Genomic DNA, 17,658 nt, shown 5'->3' with positions numbered 1-17,658 from the left:
TGCCTGAATGGTGATAACTAGCTTGGGGATTTCTCAATTTGTAACCTGTGATTAAAGCAGGTTATATTCCGTGTATAAACAAAATATTTACCTGTAATCCCAGCCTACTTCATCTATGATACAAGAAGTGTACTTCAATTTAATCTTTACATTTCACTTATAATATGCACAAGAGCTATTTAAAGTAAAAAATACTGATTCCATGTAGTAGTGTTATCAATCAATTCTAAACATTAAAAGGGACATTCTATAAATGCACAACAGTAAGAAAAAACATTCACAATTGTAGTACTTACCGGAGTACATCACAGGTAAGACTGGAGTCTAGTGGATGAGTATGCTTAGACTGAGTTGTATGCATGAAGTCATCTCCCTTGGAAGAGCAGTGGATATGAAGAGCAGCCTGTAACAAAAATACTACTAAATATTAGCTCATCAAATTACAGATAATTCATGCAGAAGATAATAAGTAATGTAAAGCAAGTAAAATAGTTAATTAAGTATTGACTGTAACACAGTATACTCATAGGTTTGTACATATATTAGGGTTTGATGGCATGTCAAAACAATAATGGCTAGATTGTGCAGATTAAAAGTGAAGTTATCAAAATGTAAACAAAAAGAACGGCATCAAAAACTTTAGGAAGATATGGAAATTTTGTCAACAACTGTAGAGATTAATATAAGGATATTTGCTAGTTGTTCAATCTTACCTGATGTATTTATGTTGATAAATTTTATTATGACCATATCATCAATAAATAAGCAACAAAGAAACCTAATCTTAAGACAAACATTATTATGTACCCTTTAAAAACACAATCAGAATACAATCAGAAATGATGTGAACAGTTAAAATTTTTAAAAATGTTTTTTTAAATAATGTGAAAATATACTGCTACATTATACTGTAAAATGTTAAAGCACCACATCGTGTTGTTCAAAATAATGACATATTTTCCTGGCAGGACAGGCATTACCTTGAAGCATTTGACTACTGCCGTTTCATTTTCGGGGCATGCTGACCAGAACCAGCGTGGAAGTGGGCCAGTCTCAGCAGTAGAGATGTAGTAGCCCATGGCAAGGGGTTGCTGAAGCAGGTTAGGTGGATCATCCTGAGGATCATCCTTCACAGAACTCTTACTAGCCTGCAACAGGATCATATCAAGTTTTAATATTTAGCTTCCCAAACCCTATTATAATAATCTCAAAAGTTTAATAAATGTACACCATACAATTTCTTACTATTTAGCTTCCCTAACTCTATTATAACAGTTTCAAAGGTTTAATAAGCGTATGCTATCTTCTTTTATGTCTGACAAATACATATATAAATGTGCAATATTTTAAATGAATAAATGAAAATTATGACTGGATTATGTGGACAAATCAGTGCTACATTATGCCTAAACATTTTTGTCTCTCTTTTCTCTCTGAATTTGTATAATTATTACTTGGGTATTTTTAATGGAAATGCCATTTAATACTCATGCCACTAACGATTATGCCTTTATCAAATGATACAATTGTACAACATAATCTCCAGTTTGAGCATTTCTTATAAGTTAACTCTCACAACACTAACAATCATTAGGTCAGCTCTGTTTGATAGCATCATTTCAATTAGGTTCATCTCTGCCCCCTAACAATGAATAGTTAATGATTGAGATTTTGTGTATCAAGAAATAAAACTTACAGCAGCAATTCCATTTACTTTGGATGGCGAGTTTCTGCCATTGTCGATGTGAGGTGAGCCCGGGTTAGATGTGTTGCCATGCCGTGGTGACCCGGGGGGAGTCATGGATACACAAACATCCATCAGACTGCTGAAGTCTTCATTGTTCCCTTCCCCAAAGTCATCTTTCATCATATTCAGATCAAGAAGGTCAAAGCCATCTTCATCGCCAATATCAAAGTTATTTGTCCCTATGTCTATGCCTCCATTGGCATCCAGCTGCAGGAGGTGGGTGTTGGCCTGCAATGCAATGCAATGGAATCACAAATTAAAGTAATTGTTAAGTTTACAGATATTATAGTAAACCTCAAAGGTCATATTTTACTGAAGATATAAGAACTCTATATACTCGTACACTAAGTTAATGATCTCCTAGGTTTTATCACCTTTCGATGTCACAAACCCTGTACAAGTGTTCCTCATTTGCTTGTGTAAAATTTAGAATACATGTATATCTGAGAGCTGCAAACTGGCTTTAAAGATGAGGATTAAAATTATTTTTTAATGAAAACATTATGTTACAAACATTATTCACTTTAAAAATTTAACAGTGAAGTAAATAAATGATTAAATGTATGCAACATGAATGTACTGAATCTGACATTTTTAAAGCAAAATTAGACAAAATTCAATTAAACCTACTGAAGCAGACGCTGAAGTAGGAAAGACAAGTATGTGTGTTGTTGACGCATCTCTTGGAGTTTGTAATGGGCAATTGCTGCTCATTTTTTCCTCAGCCTTGACGCTTTCAGGCATGAGGTTGAAACTTGGCTGCTGTTCAAGAGAGACTAGACAGGCACTAAGGACGCAGGGGTACTCCGTGTTTGCTTGGTATGAACACTGCTTGCAAATTTCCTTCATATGTTTACTGACCTTCTGAAGATTTTCCCTTCTCAGCAGCCCTGACCAACCTGAAGACCATTGCAAATATTATGCAAAACTACTAATTTTCATAGGTTTTTGATGTTATATGAACTCAGACCTAATTAGACTTTGCAGTTAATCTTTTCCCTTTTTGTTTTAAACGTATATCATAGCTTGTCTGCAAATGACTTGAATCAAATACTCATGTTTTGTAATGGTATATATTGTTGAAATATCAAATATCTATACAAAGTTTTCTGAATCTCATTTAACTGTTTAAAACAAATCTTCTATGAAGACAAAGGTTCAACATCAGAGATTAACTTGAACTAGTTACATTTTACACAAGAACTTTCTTAAGCTTTTCTCTAATCACATAAAATATTTCTCACAGAAAACGAAAGTTCGTAAAATTTACCTTTCAATTCCCCATGACCAAGTCGGCCAAAACGACCTATCACAAGACGACACGGCAATGAAGTCATGGAAATGACCCCTACGATAAACTCAAACAACTTTCCCAGCCCAATCTTCCTGGCTGATGCCTTCTTTCTTCGATTTCTGATAAAAAAAAAAAAAACCAATGCAAATTGAAATTGAGATGATATATCTACAAATACTGAACGGTGCAAGATCCTGATTGCAGAAAGCCAAATGTTGATAACTGTGCTGCATTACATCATGAAAGTAACTGTTTACCGCTCAATGAAATAAGCCTTTGGCTAACTAAAATGAACGTTGTGACTCCTCTAGGGTTTCACGAAAACAAGTTTCCGCTATTAATTTTTTCATTTAAAGAAAAAAGAAAAAAAAGAAAAGAGATGAACATGTTATTGTGTACGTGTCAATTTAAGAGGCAGTTTTTATACAAAAACAATATAATTATGAATATATCCCTGCAGTACATTTCTGTGCCTTGCAAAAGATTTGAGAGATCCTGAAACAAGCTTAAGCTTGTTGCACAATCTTCTGTTTCTCTTGTTTGATTTTATGTGAGAGTTTTATAAATATTGCTTAAACCAAATAAATTGTAATGAATAGAGAGATCATTTACAGCTGTTTATCTTTATTATCAGCACAGTGGTTCTGGTCAACTGTAAAATGTTACTTAGCACTTGATTATGGCAGTTGATCTAGAGACCAAGCTCTTACACAATCAGACTGAGCTAGTTAATATTAAGAAGGCTTTCTATGTTTCACACGAAATCAACTGTGTGATATTCATGCACTTGCTCATGTTTAATGGGGGTGGGGGATTAAATGAATTTAGTAGTTCATGCAATTATGCGTCCTGGCAATATACACTTAACTTAGGATCAGTTTATGTGATTTAGAGTTTTAACATACCTTTAACAGTTTTAGTCATATTGCTACAGTGTCTGCAGTGTGGCAGTTTACACTGATATCTAGCGAAGGTATCATGTCCCACCCAGTCACATCATCCTGATAACAGGCCAACCTGTCCTAACATTAATGTCTTAATGCTAAGTGCCAAACGTAGCAGCTGCTAGTACCATTATTATAAGAATTTGGTATGACTTATCCAAGGTTCAAGCCTGCAACCTTCTATACTCTAACCACTTAGTCCACCTGAGCAGCAGTTATCTTAGGATCAGATCCATGGCAGAGTTATTTTTATGAGAGACAGGAAAAGTCTAAGTACAGTAAAACTGAAAATGTAAAAGCTGAAATCATGTTTACCAGTTTTAGGTACATGTATTGCTCTTTGGAATGGCCCCAAATACGCTATAAAAGATGTATCATACCCAAACATATACAACTCCTGTGGGCTTATGTGAATGTGTTAATTACTATTAATCAGCCACTCTTTTGTATTTGGAAGAGAGAAAAAAAATGCTGCCAAATTTCATTCTTCACAATATTGGTCTCATGGGTAGGAATTGTGAACAAAGTATGAGTGTTATGTGACCATATAAACATTGACTGGAAAGACTTTTTTCATCAAAGCAATAATACATAGCAGTGTGAAGATTAGTCAAAATAATCCAGTACTGGTCAGAAAAGTAAAAAAAAACAAAAAACTCATTCAATTATGATTTAAAATAACTGTTTATAAGTATTCAAGTTTTCTTCTTTGGAATATGGATAATTCTGTAAATTCTTGGGACATAGAAAAGTATGCAAATATCAAATTTTCCATAAAAAAATATAGAAAATAACTTCAACCATATAAAATCTACAGATGATAATTTTTTTAATTTAAAGGGATTCCCAACACTAATATTGGAACACGGCAAGTGTGATACAACACTTACTCCACAGCTCTTTGGTTCAATGCCCTGTACAAAACAAGTGCAAGGCAAAGTCACATCTCACTGTTTTGTTTTTCCAGTTTCCTCCATGACAAAGACCATCCTATACATAAACTGTTAGAAAACATTGTACAGCACCCTTTTGTAAAAAAAAAAAAATATAGGGATAAAGTAGGTTGGTTTAATTTTTAAAAGCAGGCTACCAAGGCAAATTATACTCTTTGCTCTATTAAAAGTGTGTACATTACTAAAATGAAAGCACCAAAAGTCAAAGAACCTCTAAATGATGGTTAGTACATATTAAATTGATAAAATAATGTCTCCAAAATGTTTAGCAAGCAGGAATAGTAGGGCTAATTTGAAGGTAAGCATGGAACCTGATGAAAAAGTAGAGAAAAGCAGGGAGATTTGAAAGGCTGCATTCTGGAATAAAGTAGGATCAAAGCTGTGATTCTTGTGTGAAGATTTCACCTGTTGGGAATTTCTATGTTGATGGTACAGGTCTCAAACAACTCGCCCCTGTCATCTGTGCACACAGCTAGCAGCCAGCGTTGGTCTTCAGACAGACAGTACACACAGAAGAGGATGATACTCTGTTCCATCTTGCTGCCACATGCTTCCGCCAGTAATGACTGCTTGTCCTTCATGGGAGCCAGGGTAAAAGGAGGACTATGCAACTTCAGGTTATTCTTGTGAGACTGCAAAACAAAAAAGAAGATAATATATACATCATGGCATGCATTTAACACACTCAGTCTAGGGTCAACTCTATGTGGCATGGGGTGGAAAGTAGCTGTCTTTCAGGGGCTGTAATAACACTAAAGTTGGTCTCAAATATTTAGGTCTTAACAGAAAAAGTTAAGACTTGGCTTTAAAATGACATAAAACAAAGTAGATTATGGATTTTACAAAGTTCCTACTGACAATCTAGGGGAAAATAGAAGAGGGAATCATTTTAATTTTGCAATATTTAACTTCAACTATTGCATTGCTACCTCTTTCAAGGAAACAAGTCTTCAGTCCATGCATTAGCAATTAGAAATTTGGAGGACCAGAATAATAATTTTAAAAAATACACAAAAAACCCCACAAGAAAAAGACATGAATGAGACTGCTACAAGGCAACTCCTGTATCATTCTAAGGATGAACGATTTGGGAAGGCCAAAGATGCAGCAATAGCCCCAACCTCCTGGGGTTCAGTCTCACAAGAAAAAGATCTCTTTCTAGTGAGAGACTAACAGCTATTATGATAGAACAATCCACCCTGAAACAGTGGTCCAACAGGCTGGCAGAATGCACGAAAAGGAGGACGAGAAGATTTCGACCATTTATTCTCCTTTTTGATGAAGCCAAATGAAAGTAAGGCCCTAACTAAACAAAGGAGTCAATTTTGATTTTTCCCTGCACAAATATGACTGGGGCTGGAAATCTCAATAGCAATGTGAGTTACTGATGGAAGCTGATTCAGAGTCAGAAACCCTTGTTGGCAAAAGAACCAGAATCAGTTACTTTTGAACCCTTTTTCACTGATAAGCATGAATTGCACTTCCCATCACTGATGCCAAAGACTGCAGGAAGACAGTCTTAAGTGTAAGGTTTTTGAAGGAAGCTTTAACCAAAGATTTTTAAGGAGGTTTAGATAATGCCCAGAGAGCAAACACAAAATTCCATATGGTCATCAGAAAGCGAGACATCGGTCTGTGAAACTCAAAATGCCCAGTAAGAAAATACAGATAAGGGTTCCAACTCATTAACTACCAGTGCTGCTGTAGTGGTTCACTGCTCTGCTTAAGTGCTGAGATCATTACTGCAGCTGGCTTGGTGGCAGACAACCAGTACCTAATGCTGATGCAGCCAAAAGATAACTTTTCACACACCAATTCCATCCCTTTTTTGCAAGTTCTTTGTGATTCAAAGTGTTGAAGGATAAGCATATACACCCAAACCATTCAAATCTATGGAAAGATCATCAACTCCCTGAACCTTTGGATTATGGACTGGAGAGACAAAGATTAGGACTTTTGCATTCTAAATTGTTACAAAAAGATCCACCTGTGGATGCTCCTGGCTGGCATCAATTTGACTGGACACCAAGGGATGATGGGACAATTATGAACCCTCTTCCATAACAAGTCCATTAACATGTTTAGTCTATTCAGATGTGACAGACTCCACATGCATTTGTTGTTGACGAGACCATATTGTATAATCCCAAATCATGAAACGAAGTTCTGGGGATTTGGTCTCCTCTTGCCTTTTTGAGGTAACTGACCACAGTAGAGTTGTTGGGATAGAATGAATTTGCCCTTTCCATAAAAGCCTCTCCTGTCAACTATGAAATGCTTTCAGTATGGCTTTATCTCTAAGATACTGATTTGCAATAGTCAATCCTGAGTGGGCCATAATCCACTGGCCTCATTGAACTGTGGCAGGTGGACACCCAAGCCAACCATGCCTGCATCGATACAAACTGACGTTCCCGAAAGCTGCACCTTCAACGGAACATGTTTAAGGTAAGTAAGGCTCTCCCATTTGCTGAGATGTGACCTCATATAATACACAATTCTTGTTAAAACCCAGGGACAGATGTCAAAGAGTTTGCCTTAAACTAGTATACTTCCATCATTAAATGCATACCACAGTAATTTTCTCTAGGATTTGTGAATTGGAACATGTTAGTACAGGTCTAATAGATCTAACTGAGCATTTAAAACTAGTCACATTTCCATTCTGAACCGATATGAAAAAGCTGTGAAAGTCTGAGTCATCTGATCGAAGATTGCCATTGTTCTTTGAATAAAATCTAGATGATTTCAGATTCTAAATAATCATTACTAACCTTTTTGTAATAAAATTGTTTATTTCCTGCTACAGAACATCCACTCTGAATGGATCTTTTGGGATGTCTGCAGCCAATGGGGGAGGAGCACTGAATTTGATCAGGAGACAAACAATTTTCAGGGTCCAGATATGTTGGGACAAACTTTTCTTCATTTTATAGCAAATTGACTCAGTTCACACACACACTGCCCCATAATACACATGGAAGGTTTCAGAATGGTGCTATTTCTTTCTAGATTGAGGCTGGTGTTGTTAAAAAAATATCCCCCCTCTCAACTTTTTATCCACATTTGTTCCTAAGAACGATGACTTTGAATGTGTACAGGTTCTGTAGGACTGCTTCCCCATTTGGCTAGCCCTAGGGGTCTTTCTGTTCCTCTGACCCCTATTCTGGACTGATCACAGAAATCTGTGACACTGGGCTTGAGATGGATTTGTCTCTTTGATATTCCGCTTGTGTGCTTCTTCCACATGATTAAAGAACAGATTAGAAGACAACTGAAGTTACTTAGATCTTGATTACCTCCAGTACAGTGTCACAAATAGCAATTACAAACAAGATGGAGCTAAATGGATTACTGATATCTTTCGACATGATATAACCATTATAAAAAAAATATTCAACCAGGAAGATGTTGACAGCAATCATCTTTCCCACCATGTGACAAACTCAAATCACCATGTGAATCCAATAAATGTAACTGTTGTCCTTCCTGACTTTTCCCTCAAGAATCGGAATATTCCCTTTTTATTCTTCTGTACTATTAGAATCTTTTAGAGTTTGATTGTCCCTTTCATCCTGACTTGTTGCTTCTTGGATGCCATTAAAGAAAAATGAAGAGAAAAGAATCAGCTTGATCATGCAGATGTTTTGCATCATAAAATATGTGTGGTTTCAAGCATCTGAAGTACTCTGGTAAATTTAGTCTGGTTCCATAATCAAACTGAATCTAATACGAAACCCGTATCTGAAGCAAATGTAGACAAGCCAGTATCCAGATTTTAGCGCAATTGTACTTCCATAATTTGTGCTTTTATTCCATTTTCATAAGACTAAAGGTAAAATTATAAGGGTTGGCAGGTCTACATGAGGCATGATTGTAACTATGGTATGCAACATTTAGCCAGGATAAAGTTTTATCAAATATCTTCAGTGGTTCAAATAATATAGACTGCTCCAGTGGCCTAAGTGTTTAAAGCATCCGTCACAGATGCAGATGGTTATGGGTTTGAACCTCGACAGAGGCATACCAACGACTTCTGCCACACTGCAGACATCGTAGCTTTATGACTGAAAAATTGTTAAAGCTACATTGAAAACCCAAACGACATGCATGCACACACTCAAATTTGGACAAGGATGCAAGTAATAAAATTACATTTTCCCTTTGCATGATGTTGACCTGGAGGCAAAGTTTTATTAAATATCTTCAAGTTATACAGGGACAATGATACAAGTTTCATAATTATATTTTTTAATGCTTCAACTTGGACCTTGTGAAAGGGACAAGGCTACATTATGCACGGGGTCATGGTTAAAAGTAAAACATTGTCATGTCATGATATGTACGTGGACAAAGTTTCATGAAAATTATTCTCAGAGTTATAAATTTATTGCCTGGAGAAGCGAAATTCTACCAAATGGAGAAACTGCTAGATGAGTTGGGCTATGCCATAACTTATGACCGGCATATAAAATAAAATTTAAGAACAAATGGCATTTGCTACTCCAACAAAAATATAGGGCTATTATCGAGATTTGGCAAATTTTTGTGGGCTCAAAAATATGAAAGATCGTAAAGAGATTAATAAAAAAACAAACAATATACAGACGTCTGTGCTCATTCCTTCATCAACAGTAAAAGCACATAAGTTAAAGAGGCCCCGAGTGGTCTAAAGCGCTCTCCGTAACGGATCACTGCCATCTCACCTCTGTCTGCGTGGGTTTGAGTCTCGGATTCGGTCAATGTAGGTATGTGAGAAAGCTTGCCAGTAGCATCTCGTGGGTCGGTGGTTCTTCCTGGGGTTTTCCCGGGTTCTTCCTCCACCATTAATACTGGCCACCATGTATAGCCTATCATGTGCTGAAAAATGGCGTTAAACCCCACAACAACAACGTAAGTTAAAAAGGTGAACATGGTCTCGATGGCTTGTATGACAGCTTACCTCCTTCCTCTTAAGGATTTTTTCAGCAGCAGCAGCTGGGCCAAAGCCTGTTAATGACCTGCCAATGACAGAGTGAGTCAAATTCCAGCGGCAAGTGGTGAACACTGAGAAGGCAATGCTCTTCAGTAGCTGTACCTTTGTACTGCTCTCTCTGGCATCAAGGATTGTTGTCAAGGGCACAACCTATGGTGAAAGATATATGAAAACAATTACAACGGATAATATCAAATGACATCACCCATATTAAATATCAATGTCAAAACTATGTCTTATGCCATCTTTTGATGAATAAATGACTGTTTATTATTTTATTTAAAGACTGAGCATAATTTCCAAAGCATCAAATCAAGCTGTAACACGTATTATCTTTCAGCAATTTATTCATGAGAATTTCTGCATGTTTTATCTTGACAAAAAGAACTTTCAATTTTTGCTTCCTTCGCACATTTCTTTTGAAATGTGCTATGTTATGTTAGTGTCCTGCTCATCAAAGCTTGTTAAACAAAATTCATTCATATGAGATAAGCATCCATGTAAAATCCTTTGTGGATGAGTTGTTTTTAAAATAAAAAATGTAGATACTTTTCTATAGTTCATACAGCCTCTGTGAAGATATTTTTCATTACGGAAATTTAACTTTTTCCAGCTATTACTTTATCACCACAAAAATATGTATAACAGTAAAGAAAATGCCCCCAAATAATTAACTAGCATGCCACTAAAGAGAAAAGGACGCCATTCCACGAAATACCCATGTTGCATATTCTTTGAGAGACCCAATTTTATCCAGTTTTTAAATATTTTTTAAAAAACCATATTACCAAGAATACCTTGAACAGCACATTATACTCCTGCTCCATGTATCTAATTTTCATAACTGACACTTTTGGGACCTGGAAATCAAAATTCTTCTTTCAGTCACACATATCTTAACCTCTGACCATTTGACCTCAAAATAGCTAACTTGCTCCTTACTCTAATTGCAAGTCATCCATCAAGTCTGGTCCCTGTTTTGTTTGTGAAGTAGAACTAATGTTATTGTACAGACAACATTTTCTTCTTTTAGTCAACATCTTTGTCTGACTCTACCTTGACCTTTGATTTTATTTTCTTGTCCCAAAGTAAAATTTGCTTCCTTCCTTATCCCAAGTGCAAACTATCTATGAAGTTTGGTCGAGGTATATTATGTAGCAATGATGTATACTGTGCTGAAACCATTTTTATTTTGTCAGTGACCTTGATATCAGACCCTTTCATTCAAAAATTAATAAAGGGGGGGGGGGGGTCTTTCAGTCATATTGACCATGACCTGTGAGCTTTAGACCTTGAAATTAAAAGGCTTCTTCCTTAAACCCAAGTGAAATCCATTCACAAAGCTTAGTAACTTTAGCTGTTAGACAACTCAACACATTGTGCAAGCTCAAAATAGGTAACAGCTGTCAAGACAAGATCACGACATAATATATTCTGCCTTAGGATGGTCATGTGTTGCTCAGTTCTGATTTATATTCCAGATAAATTCGAAGGGGAAAAAATTCAGGGAATTCTTAAGACGTTCCTCAAATTTAAGCATTTTTTTATGGTTGTGTGAAAACGTCACTTTCAGATATTACACCAAGTTTAATGGTATGTAGTTAAAAAACATAACAATTCATACCTAAATGTTTTAATATTTATGGCAGACAGCTCCAATTTACAAAACATTGGAAACTGAACTGGGAACACATATCTCAGAAGGTCACTTTGAAGGTCAAAACACCTTCTGGAACAAGAATCTCTGCTTAGCAAGGAACATAATCTAACACGGATAGCTTAGACCATGTCCATTGTTTGTATTCAAAATGGATTCAAGGCAATAATGGGAAATTTTCATGGATGCATTATTAACAAGATCAAATATAGCAAAATATGTACTGCATTGTATGCACAATGCAGTAATAATGAAACAGCTTCAAAGTAATATTCTAAGACATCAATTTGTACCTGAAGAAAGACATTGTTTTGTAGATTTTCGGGAAGTGTCTGCACCATCTGTTGATAACATCGCATCATTCCAATCATAGCCAGCCGATTAAGGTCGTCCCATTCCTGACCATATGTGAATGGTTCTATCATGTAGACAACAACTGCTGGGCACTCTGAGCTAATATCAGTGTCTACATCATGATTGGAGGAATCTCGCTGGCCCTCACCACTCTGCTGTCCATCTGAAGCCATAAATATTGCAAATGGAGGAGATCGTTCCTTTTCTTCTTTCATTACAATTTTTTATAATTTCTCTCAAAGCTTACATAATTTTTGCAAAATCGGTTCTAGTAGCATTTCCCTATGGTCAGCTGATCAGAAGCAACATGGTAACAAAGCTGTAACAATTAAATTTTAATTCTATTACAATCTTCCATTTGAATAAGACTGCCCATGCAATAATGTCAACAGAATGAAAATTAACAACTATTCCATAATGAGGGTTTGGTAAGACAAAGTGACATCATATGTGTCTGTCAGATTGTATGCCTTTAACTACAAGTAAATGGTATTCACTCTAAAAATCTTGAGGGCAGGTTTGTATTTAAAAAAGTGCCCTGAATTTCACTGTACTTTCACTTCTGGCAAAGCCCCAACAAAATCAGTGTACTGCTAATTTAATGGCAGCAAAGAATTCAGTTTAGAAAGATGTTAATTATTGAAATTGTTATTCTCTTCAATAGTTACATGTTACATGTTCCTCCAACCCACCTTTGTTGTCATCTCCTCCCCCAGTGGAATTGTTAAGGCCACTGTCAACAGATCCCTCTGGAGGCTTTTGGCTGGATGCTGACCTCTGACTAGAATTGGACTCGTACCAGGACTTGTCCGGAGAATTATGGGCAAGAAAGGGTCCTGCAAACATGGAAAACCAAAAATAAATCTGTATAAATGCTATCTCTTTACATTTTTTAAATCCTATACCATTTGAAGAAGGATGTTTCAATTAAGAATGTATACTAGTAAAAATATGAATAGGAGTCCTCAAAGTTTTGAACTACTCCAAGATGCCCTACTTATTTTCTTTCTCTCAAAAAGTAAAACTTTTATAAAATACAGATTAAAATACTTTTATATACATTATTTGTCTTTTTACGAACAAACACACTTGCTAACATTGTTTAATGAGACAAATGTATTTAAATACATTGCAACTACTGTGCCCTGCATACTTGAATGAGAAGGAAGCTGTACTTTTCATTTAGTCCTTTACATTTTATATGAATGTAATAGAACCACATAATTATTTGATAACTGCACACTTCGAGTGAACATATAAACAAACAGAAGAAACACACATATACTCTTACCTAGCAGATTCTGACAAGCTTGTGCATACAATCTAAGTCGGACTGCTACTGGACTATCACCTAGAATGACAACAACAAAAAAACTTGATAAATACACAAGTAACCTCAGAACTTAACAAGTGTATCACAATACACATAAAATATGCAAGATATTATTATTGTAAAAGTGTGTGTGTGTGTGTGTATGAGATTTTTAACATACCTTTAACAATTTTTCAGTCATACTGATACAATGTCAGTAGTGTGGCAGTTTAAAGTGATGTCTAGTACTGGGGCATCATACCACAGACATACAGCATGATGTCCAACCCAGTCACATTATCCTGACACCAGGCCAACCAGTCCTAACACTAACCTCTTAATGCTGAGCGCCTAGCGAGGCAGTTGTTAGTACCATTTTTATATAGTCTTTGGTATGACTCAAAAGGGGTTCAAACCCGTGACCTCCTGCATCCAAGGCAGATGCTCTAACCACTAGGCCACCAGAGCAGTATATTGTAAAAGAAATATCATATAAAAAAAGTGTGATGTAGTGGCAGGGTTCAGAATTCAATAGTACCAAATAGACCATATGCTTGCTTTGCTCATTATAAAAATACCTATATACCTTTGAGATTGTTACTTCCATTTTCTGCACAATTTTCCGAGAATCAAAATATTATTACTGGTAAATATGAACAACTAAATATTAAATGCACATGCCATTTTTCAGTTGTATAGAATTAAAATAAAGGCAAGAAAATTGCCAATGGTGGTATGGCACAAATGCACTACATGAATACTACAGATTCATTTTTTATTCATAGCATATCAATCTTTATAGAGTTTTTGGTTCCTATTAACCAGGTTGAAACATCTAAATACCAACTCATTTGACTTGACCAGTAACACCATCTAACAAAAAGACCAAAAACAAACAAAAATTTGGAATAACTGAGCTCTTTGGAAAGGTACACAAATCCAAGCCAAAATTTAGGTCAGTCATTTAGTTCTCCCTGAGAGCTGTAGTCATCCTCATTATGCAATTACATATTAAGTCATGGATCTCACAAGTGCAAGAAAAAATATGCAAAATGCAAACATCAACTTACATCACCGGCCTATGAAATACAGGTCAATGTGAACTAATCTTCAGTACACTCCAAACATTTAAATACTAATTTATGTGACTCCATCACTGGCTTATGAAATAGAGATCACAGTGACCTATTTCTCACTATACTCCACACAACACATCTAAATAGTAACTTAATAAAGTATCTAAATGCAAACCCTAACCGAAGGCAACAGCTCAACCTACCTTACTTAACTATGAAATACAAGTCACACTGATCTAATTTACAATAATGTCTGCAGTACTCATGACACAATTACATAAGGACCACTGGAAATAGATAAATCATCAACCAATAAGCGAGAATAGCTTTGCAATCCACACAAAATACAAGTCCCTGAAAGGGAATAGCATTCCACTAGCTGAAAGGAATTTCCAGACATGTAACACAAGACCATTTCTTACTTTCCATAAACAGATTTTAATGATGGCCTTCAAGGGAGCCATTTTAGAATTAGATTAGAATCATTTCAACATAGTAATAATGATGTTAGTAAATTGTATGAATAAAACCTTTTTTCTTGAACAAATCTGGTATGGCTGTCAATTTTGGAGAAGTAACCGTAACAAGATTTTTACAAATGGCGTGGGGACACATTGGCACCATTTTCCTTCAGGACCAACAATAAGTAGTCAGAAGTGTTCAAGCGAACATCCCTACCCCCGATCTAAATGGCCTACACTTTAAGAGGAGTTATTGTCATATGGGATCAACCAGACATCATCAGTGTCTTTCAGAGAAAAACTCATGTCAATATGACCATCTATCTCTTCAAGAGTAGGTGCATTAAACATGATTTTCAAGACAACCTCCATGGCAGGCATATTGGATGTCAGATGGGCATCATTTATGACTAACTAGACAATGTCTTTAACCAAAAATATTATGGGGGCCCCAGGTGTCCGAGTAGTCTAAGGTACTCACCTTTATAAACCAATGACGTATCACCTCTGACCACATGGGTTTGTGTCTCAGGTTTGTCTAACATAGGTATGTGTGAAAGCTTGTGAATAGCTTCCCATGGGTTGGTGGCCCTACCAAGCCAAAATGTATAGCCCTATCATGTGCTGCCAACAGGCATTAAAACCATACCAACCAACCAACGATGTCGATGTGACCATCCATCAGACAGAAGTATTGTCAAGATTTTCAAGATGGCCATCACGTCATACACTGTATGTCACATCTGCACCATTTTCTTTCAAAACTACACACTAGTAGAAGATACTGGGTGAATATTCCATGTTGATGTGACTCATTAATTAAACAGTACCAATAAGATTTTGAAAATGGACATAGTGGTGGCAATATTACATGTCAAATTAGTTCTATTTTCATTTAAGACACACTAGACACCACAAGACGTAATCTGCTGAGAAACCATGTTGCTACAATTTTCTGGCTGTCTTGGTATGATCATCCATAAATGCAAGATGTCTGTCATTATCAGATAGGCATCAATGTCGTCATAAGTCAACATCTGTGAAAATACCCATGTCAGAGTAAGTTTCTATTCAGGAATAGTAGTAGTAACAAGTTTTTAAGATGGCTGCCATGCTGCATATCATAATAGCACCATTTTGTTTGGGATTAACCAGATATCATAATAAGGCCTTAAGTGAAAGTCCATGAAACAAACCAATCCAAAAGAGAAGAGACAAGATTTTCAAGATGGCCACTGTGCTGCCTATACTGGTCGTCTCAGTTAGTATTTAGGACCAGCTAGAACTTTGGATGAATGTGTGTGCAATCCTCAAAGTAATTTTGTAGGAGTAGTGTTAACTTGTGCTAACAGATGGATATTAGGCTATCCCAGAGGTGGGCAAACTTTCCAGTGCAAGTGCCGCATACACAAATTTACACCTTGCTGCGGGCCACATAGTTCATTAAGTAAAATAATTAATATTTGAAATAGCAAAAACAAAAGGTTTTTCTAAATAACATCTAATCAATTTTCAGTTGTTAATATGTTGTTAATATTTGAAAACTTAAACTTCAAAAGAAGCACATTTATTTGATAAACAGAGTAACATAAACAGAGTCAGTGCGAATGATGACTTGTTCCTAGGCTGCATGAAAACCCTTGGCAGGCCTCATGCGGCCCGCAGTTTGCCCACCCCTGGGCTATCCCTTAAAGACTTCTGACACTAAAAACAAAAGGTTATAATTAGATACATTCTGCAAATTTTTCAATCAACAAAACTCTTTTACAAATGCAATTACCCACCAATACGCTTGAACCATTCATCAATCTCCTGCTCTGCAATTTTCTGTTTTATATTCTTTCCAACTCGCAGGATGCCATCTCGCAATTTTTCTGATATTGGGCAATGGTGGCCGAGACGACAAAATTCATACATTGTGCTCAATTCCTTAAAGAATATCTTGACTTGGTTCACAATGAAGTCATTTTCTGGAGTGACAATAACATAGGCAATGTCTCGTTGCTTGCCATATGGCTCAAGGAAGTTTTTATCCTGAAAAAAGATTAAAAAGAAATTTAGAAAATACTTAGAAATGGATAAGTATCACTCACTAAAGACAGGTTTGAAATTAAGACTTGAGTTGGTGAGATGTTGCAGTTCTAAAACTAACATATACACCCTTTCTTGCCTGTACATGGACAAAGACTGAGAAAAAGAATAAATATATTTGATAACTAAGTCACAACAAAAATTCACCGTTATAAATTAAGGTCACCATTTAACATCTTCTTTGATAAACTTGGAGTGAATAAGGGTTCATTTTTTAGTTTTCATAACACATGCTGAATCTGGTCTCAGCTACATGATACAACTATACCTACATTAATATGTTACCTACCCAGTATGTCAACGCATAAGGTGAGACAGATACTGTGTCTTTATCAAACCCAACTAGGAAATATGGTATCGGCTGAGGTTCACTATTTTCATCTGCTCCTCGTCCTGCGAGTTGGTGGAAATCAATCCATGTTAATGGCCCTGACAATTTGTATCTGTGCTCCCAAAGGCGAGTTATGCGCGAGTTTTGTATGGCATCTTGTAGAATCGGCTGTAGTGTTCTAAGCAGTCTGAGTCCATCCATGGAATTCTGAGGGACTTGACCCACACCTGGAAATAAAAGGCATAATTTACTTTTGTTAAGAAATCTAACATGGCTGTGTTACAATCTTTACATATAATAACATATCAGAAGCTCACTGCTAACACAATCATGAACTGACCCAAATAGTTTTCTTATTATCATTGGAAGTAGGTGAGAACTGGTAGCTTAGTGGGTAGACTTTTAACCAAGGATCACAAGTTCAAAACCTGCCTAAGCCAGCCTGGGTTGGCTTCCTTCATGT

At 36.2% G+C, this 17,658-nt stretch overlaps 1 protein-coding gene across 1 annotated transcript in view; it reads right to left on the bottom strand.

Moving 5' to 3' along the window:
• The window catches only part of LOC149776975 (mediator of RNA polymerase II transcription subunit 13-like), a 110,900-nt gene that overhangs the window by 10,615 nt on the left and 82,627 nt on the right, over positions 1-17,658 (bottom strand). Inside the window, exons 18-29 of the mRNA XM_089941700.1 lie at positions 17,154-17,422; positions 16,558-16,807; positions 13,216-13,275; positions 12,617-12,760; positions 11,864-12,087; positions 9,881-10,063; positions 5,344-5,570; positions 3,018-3,160; positions 2,378-2,646; positions 1,697-1,975; positions 981-1,148; positions 297-403 (exon numbers count right to left, since the gene is read on the bottom strand). Of these exons, the coding sequence (XP_089797826.1) occupies positions 297-403; positions 981-1,148; positions 1,697-1,975; positions 2,378-2,646; positions 3,018-3,160; positions 5,344-5,570; positions 9,881-10,063; positions 11,864-12,087; positions 12,617-12,760; positions 13,216-13,275; positions 16,558-16,807; positions 17,154-17,422 (2,323 nt within the window). The remainder of the gene's footprint in view (positions 1-296; positions 404-980; positions 1,149-1,696; positions 1,976-2,377; positions 2,647-3,017; positions 3,161-5,343; positions 5,571-9,880; positions 10,064-11,863; positions 12,088-12,616; positions 12,761-13,215; positions 13,276-16,557; positions 16,808-17,153; positions 17,423-17,658) is intronic.

Source organism: Sinohyriopsis cumingii, chromosome 18 (genome assembly GCF_028554795.1).
Source record: "Sinohyriopsis cumingii isolate HCF-2022 chromosome 18, ASM2855479v2, whole genome shotgun sequence".
In the NCBI taxonomy this organism is placed as follows: Eukaryota; Metazoa; Mollusca; class Bivalvia; order Unionida; family Unionidae; genus Sinohyriopsis; species Sinohyriopsis cumingii.
The sequence above is the reverse complement of the archived record's forward strand: the minus strand, read 5'-3'. Positions and strand labels throughout refer to the sequence as shown.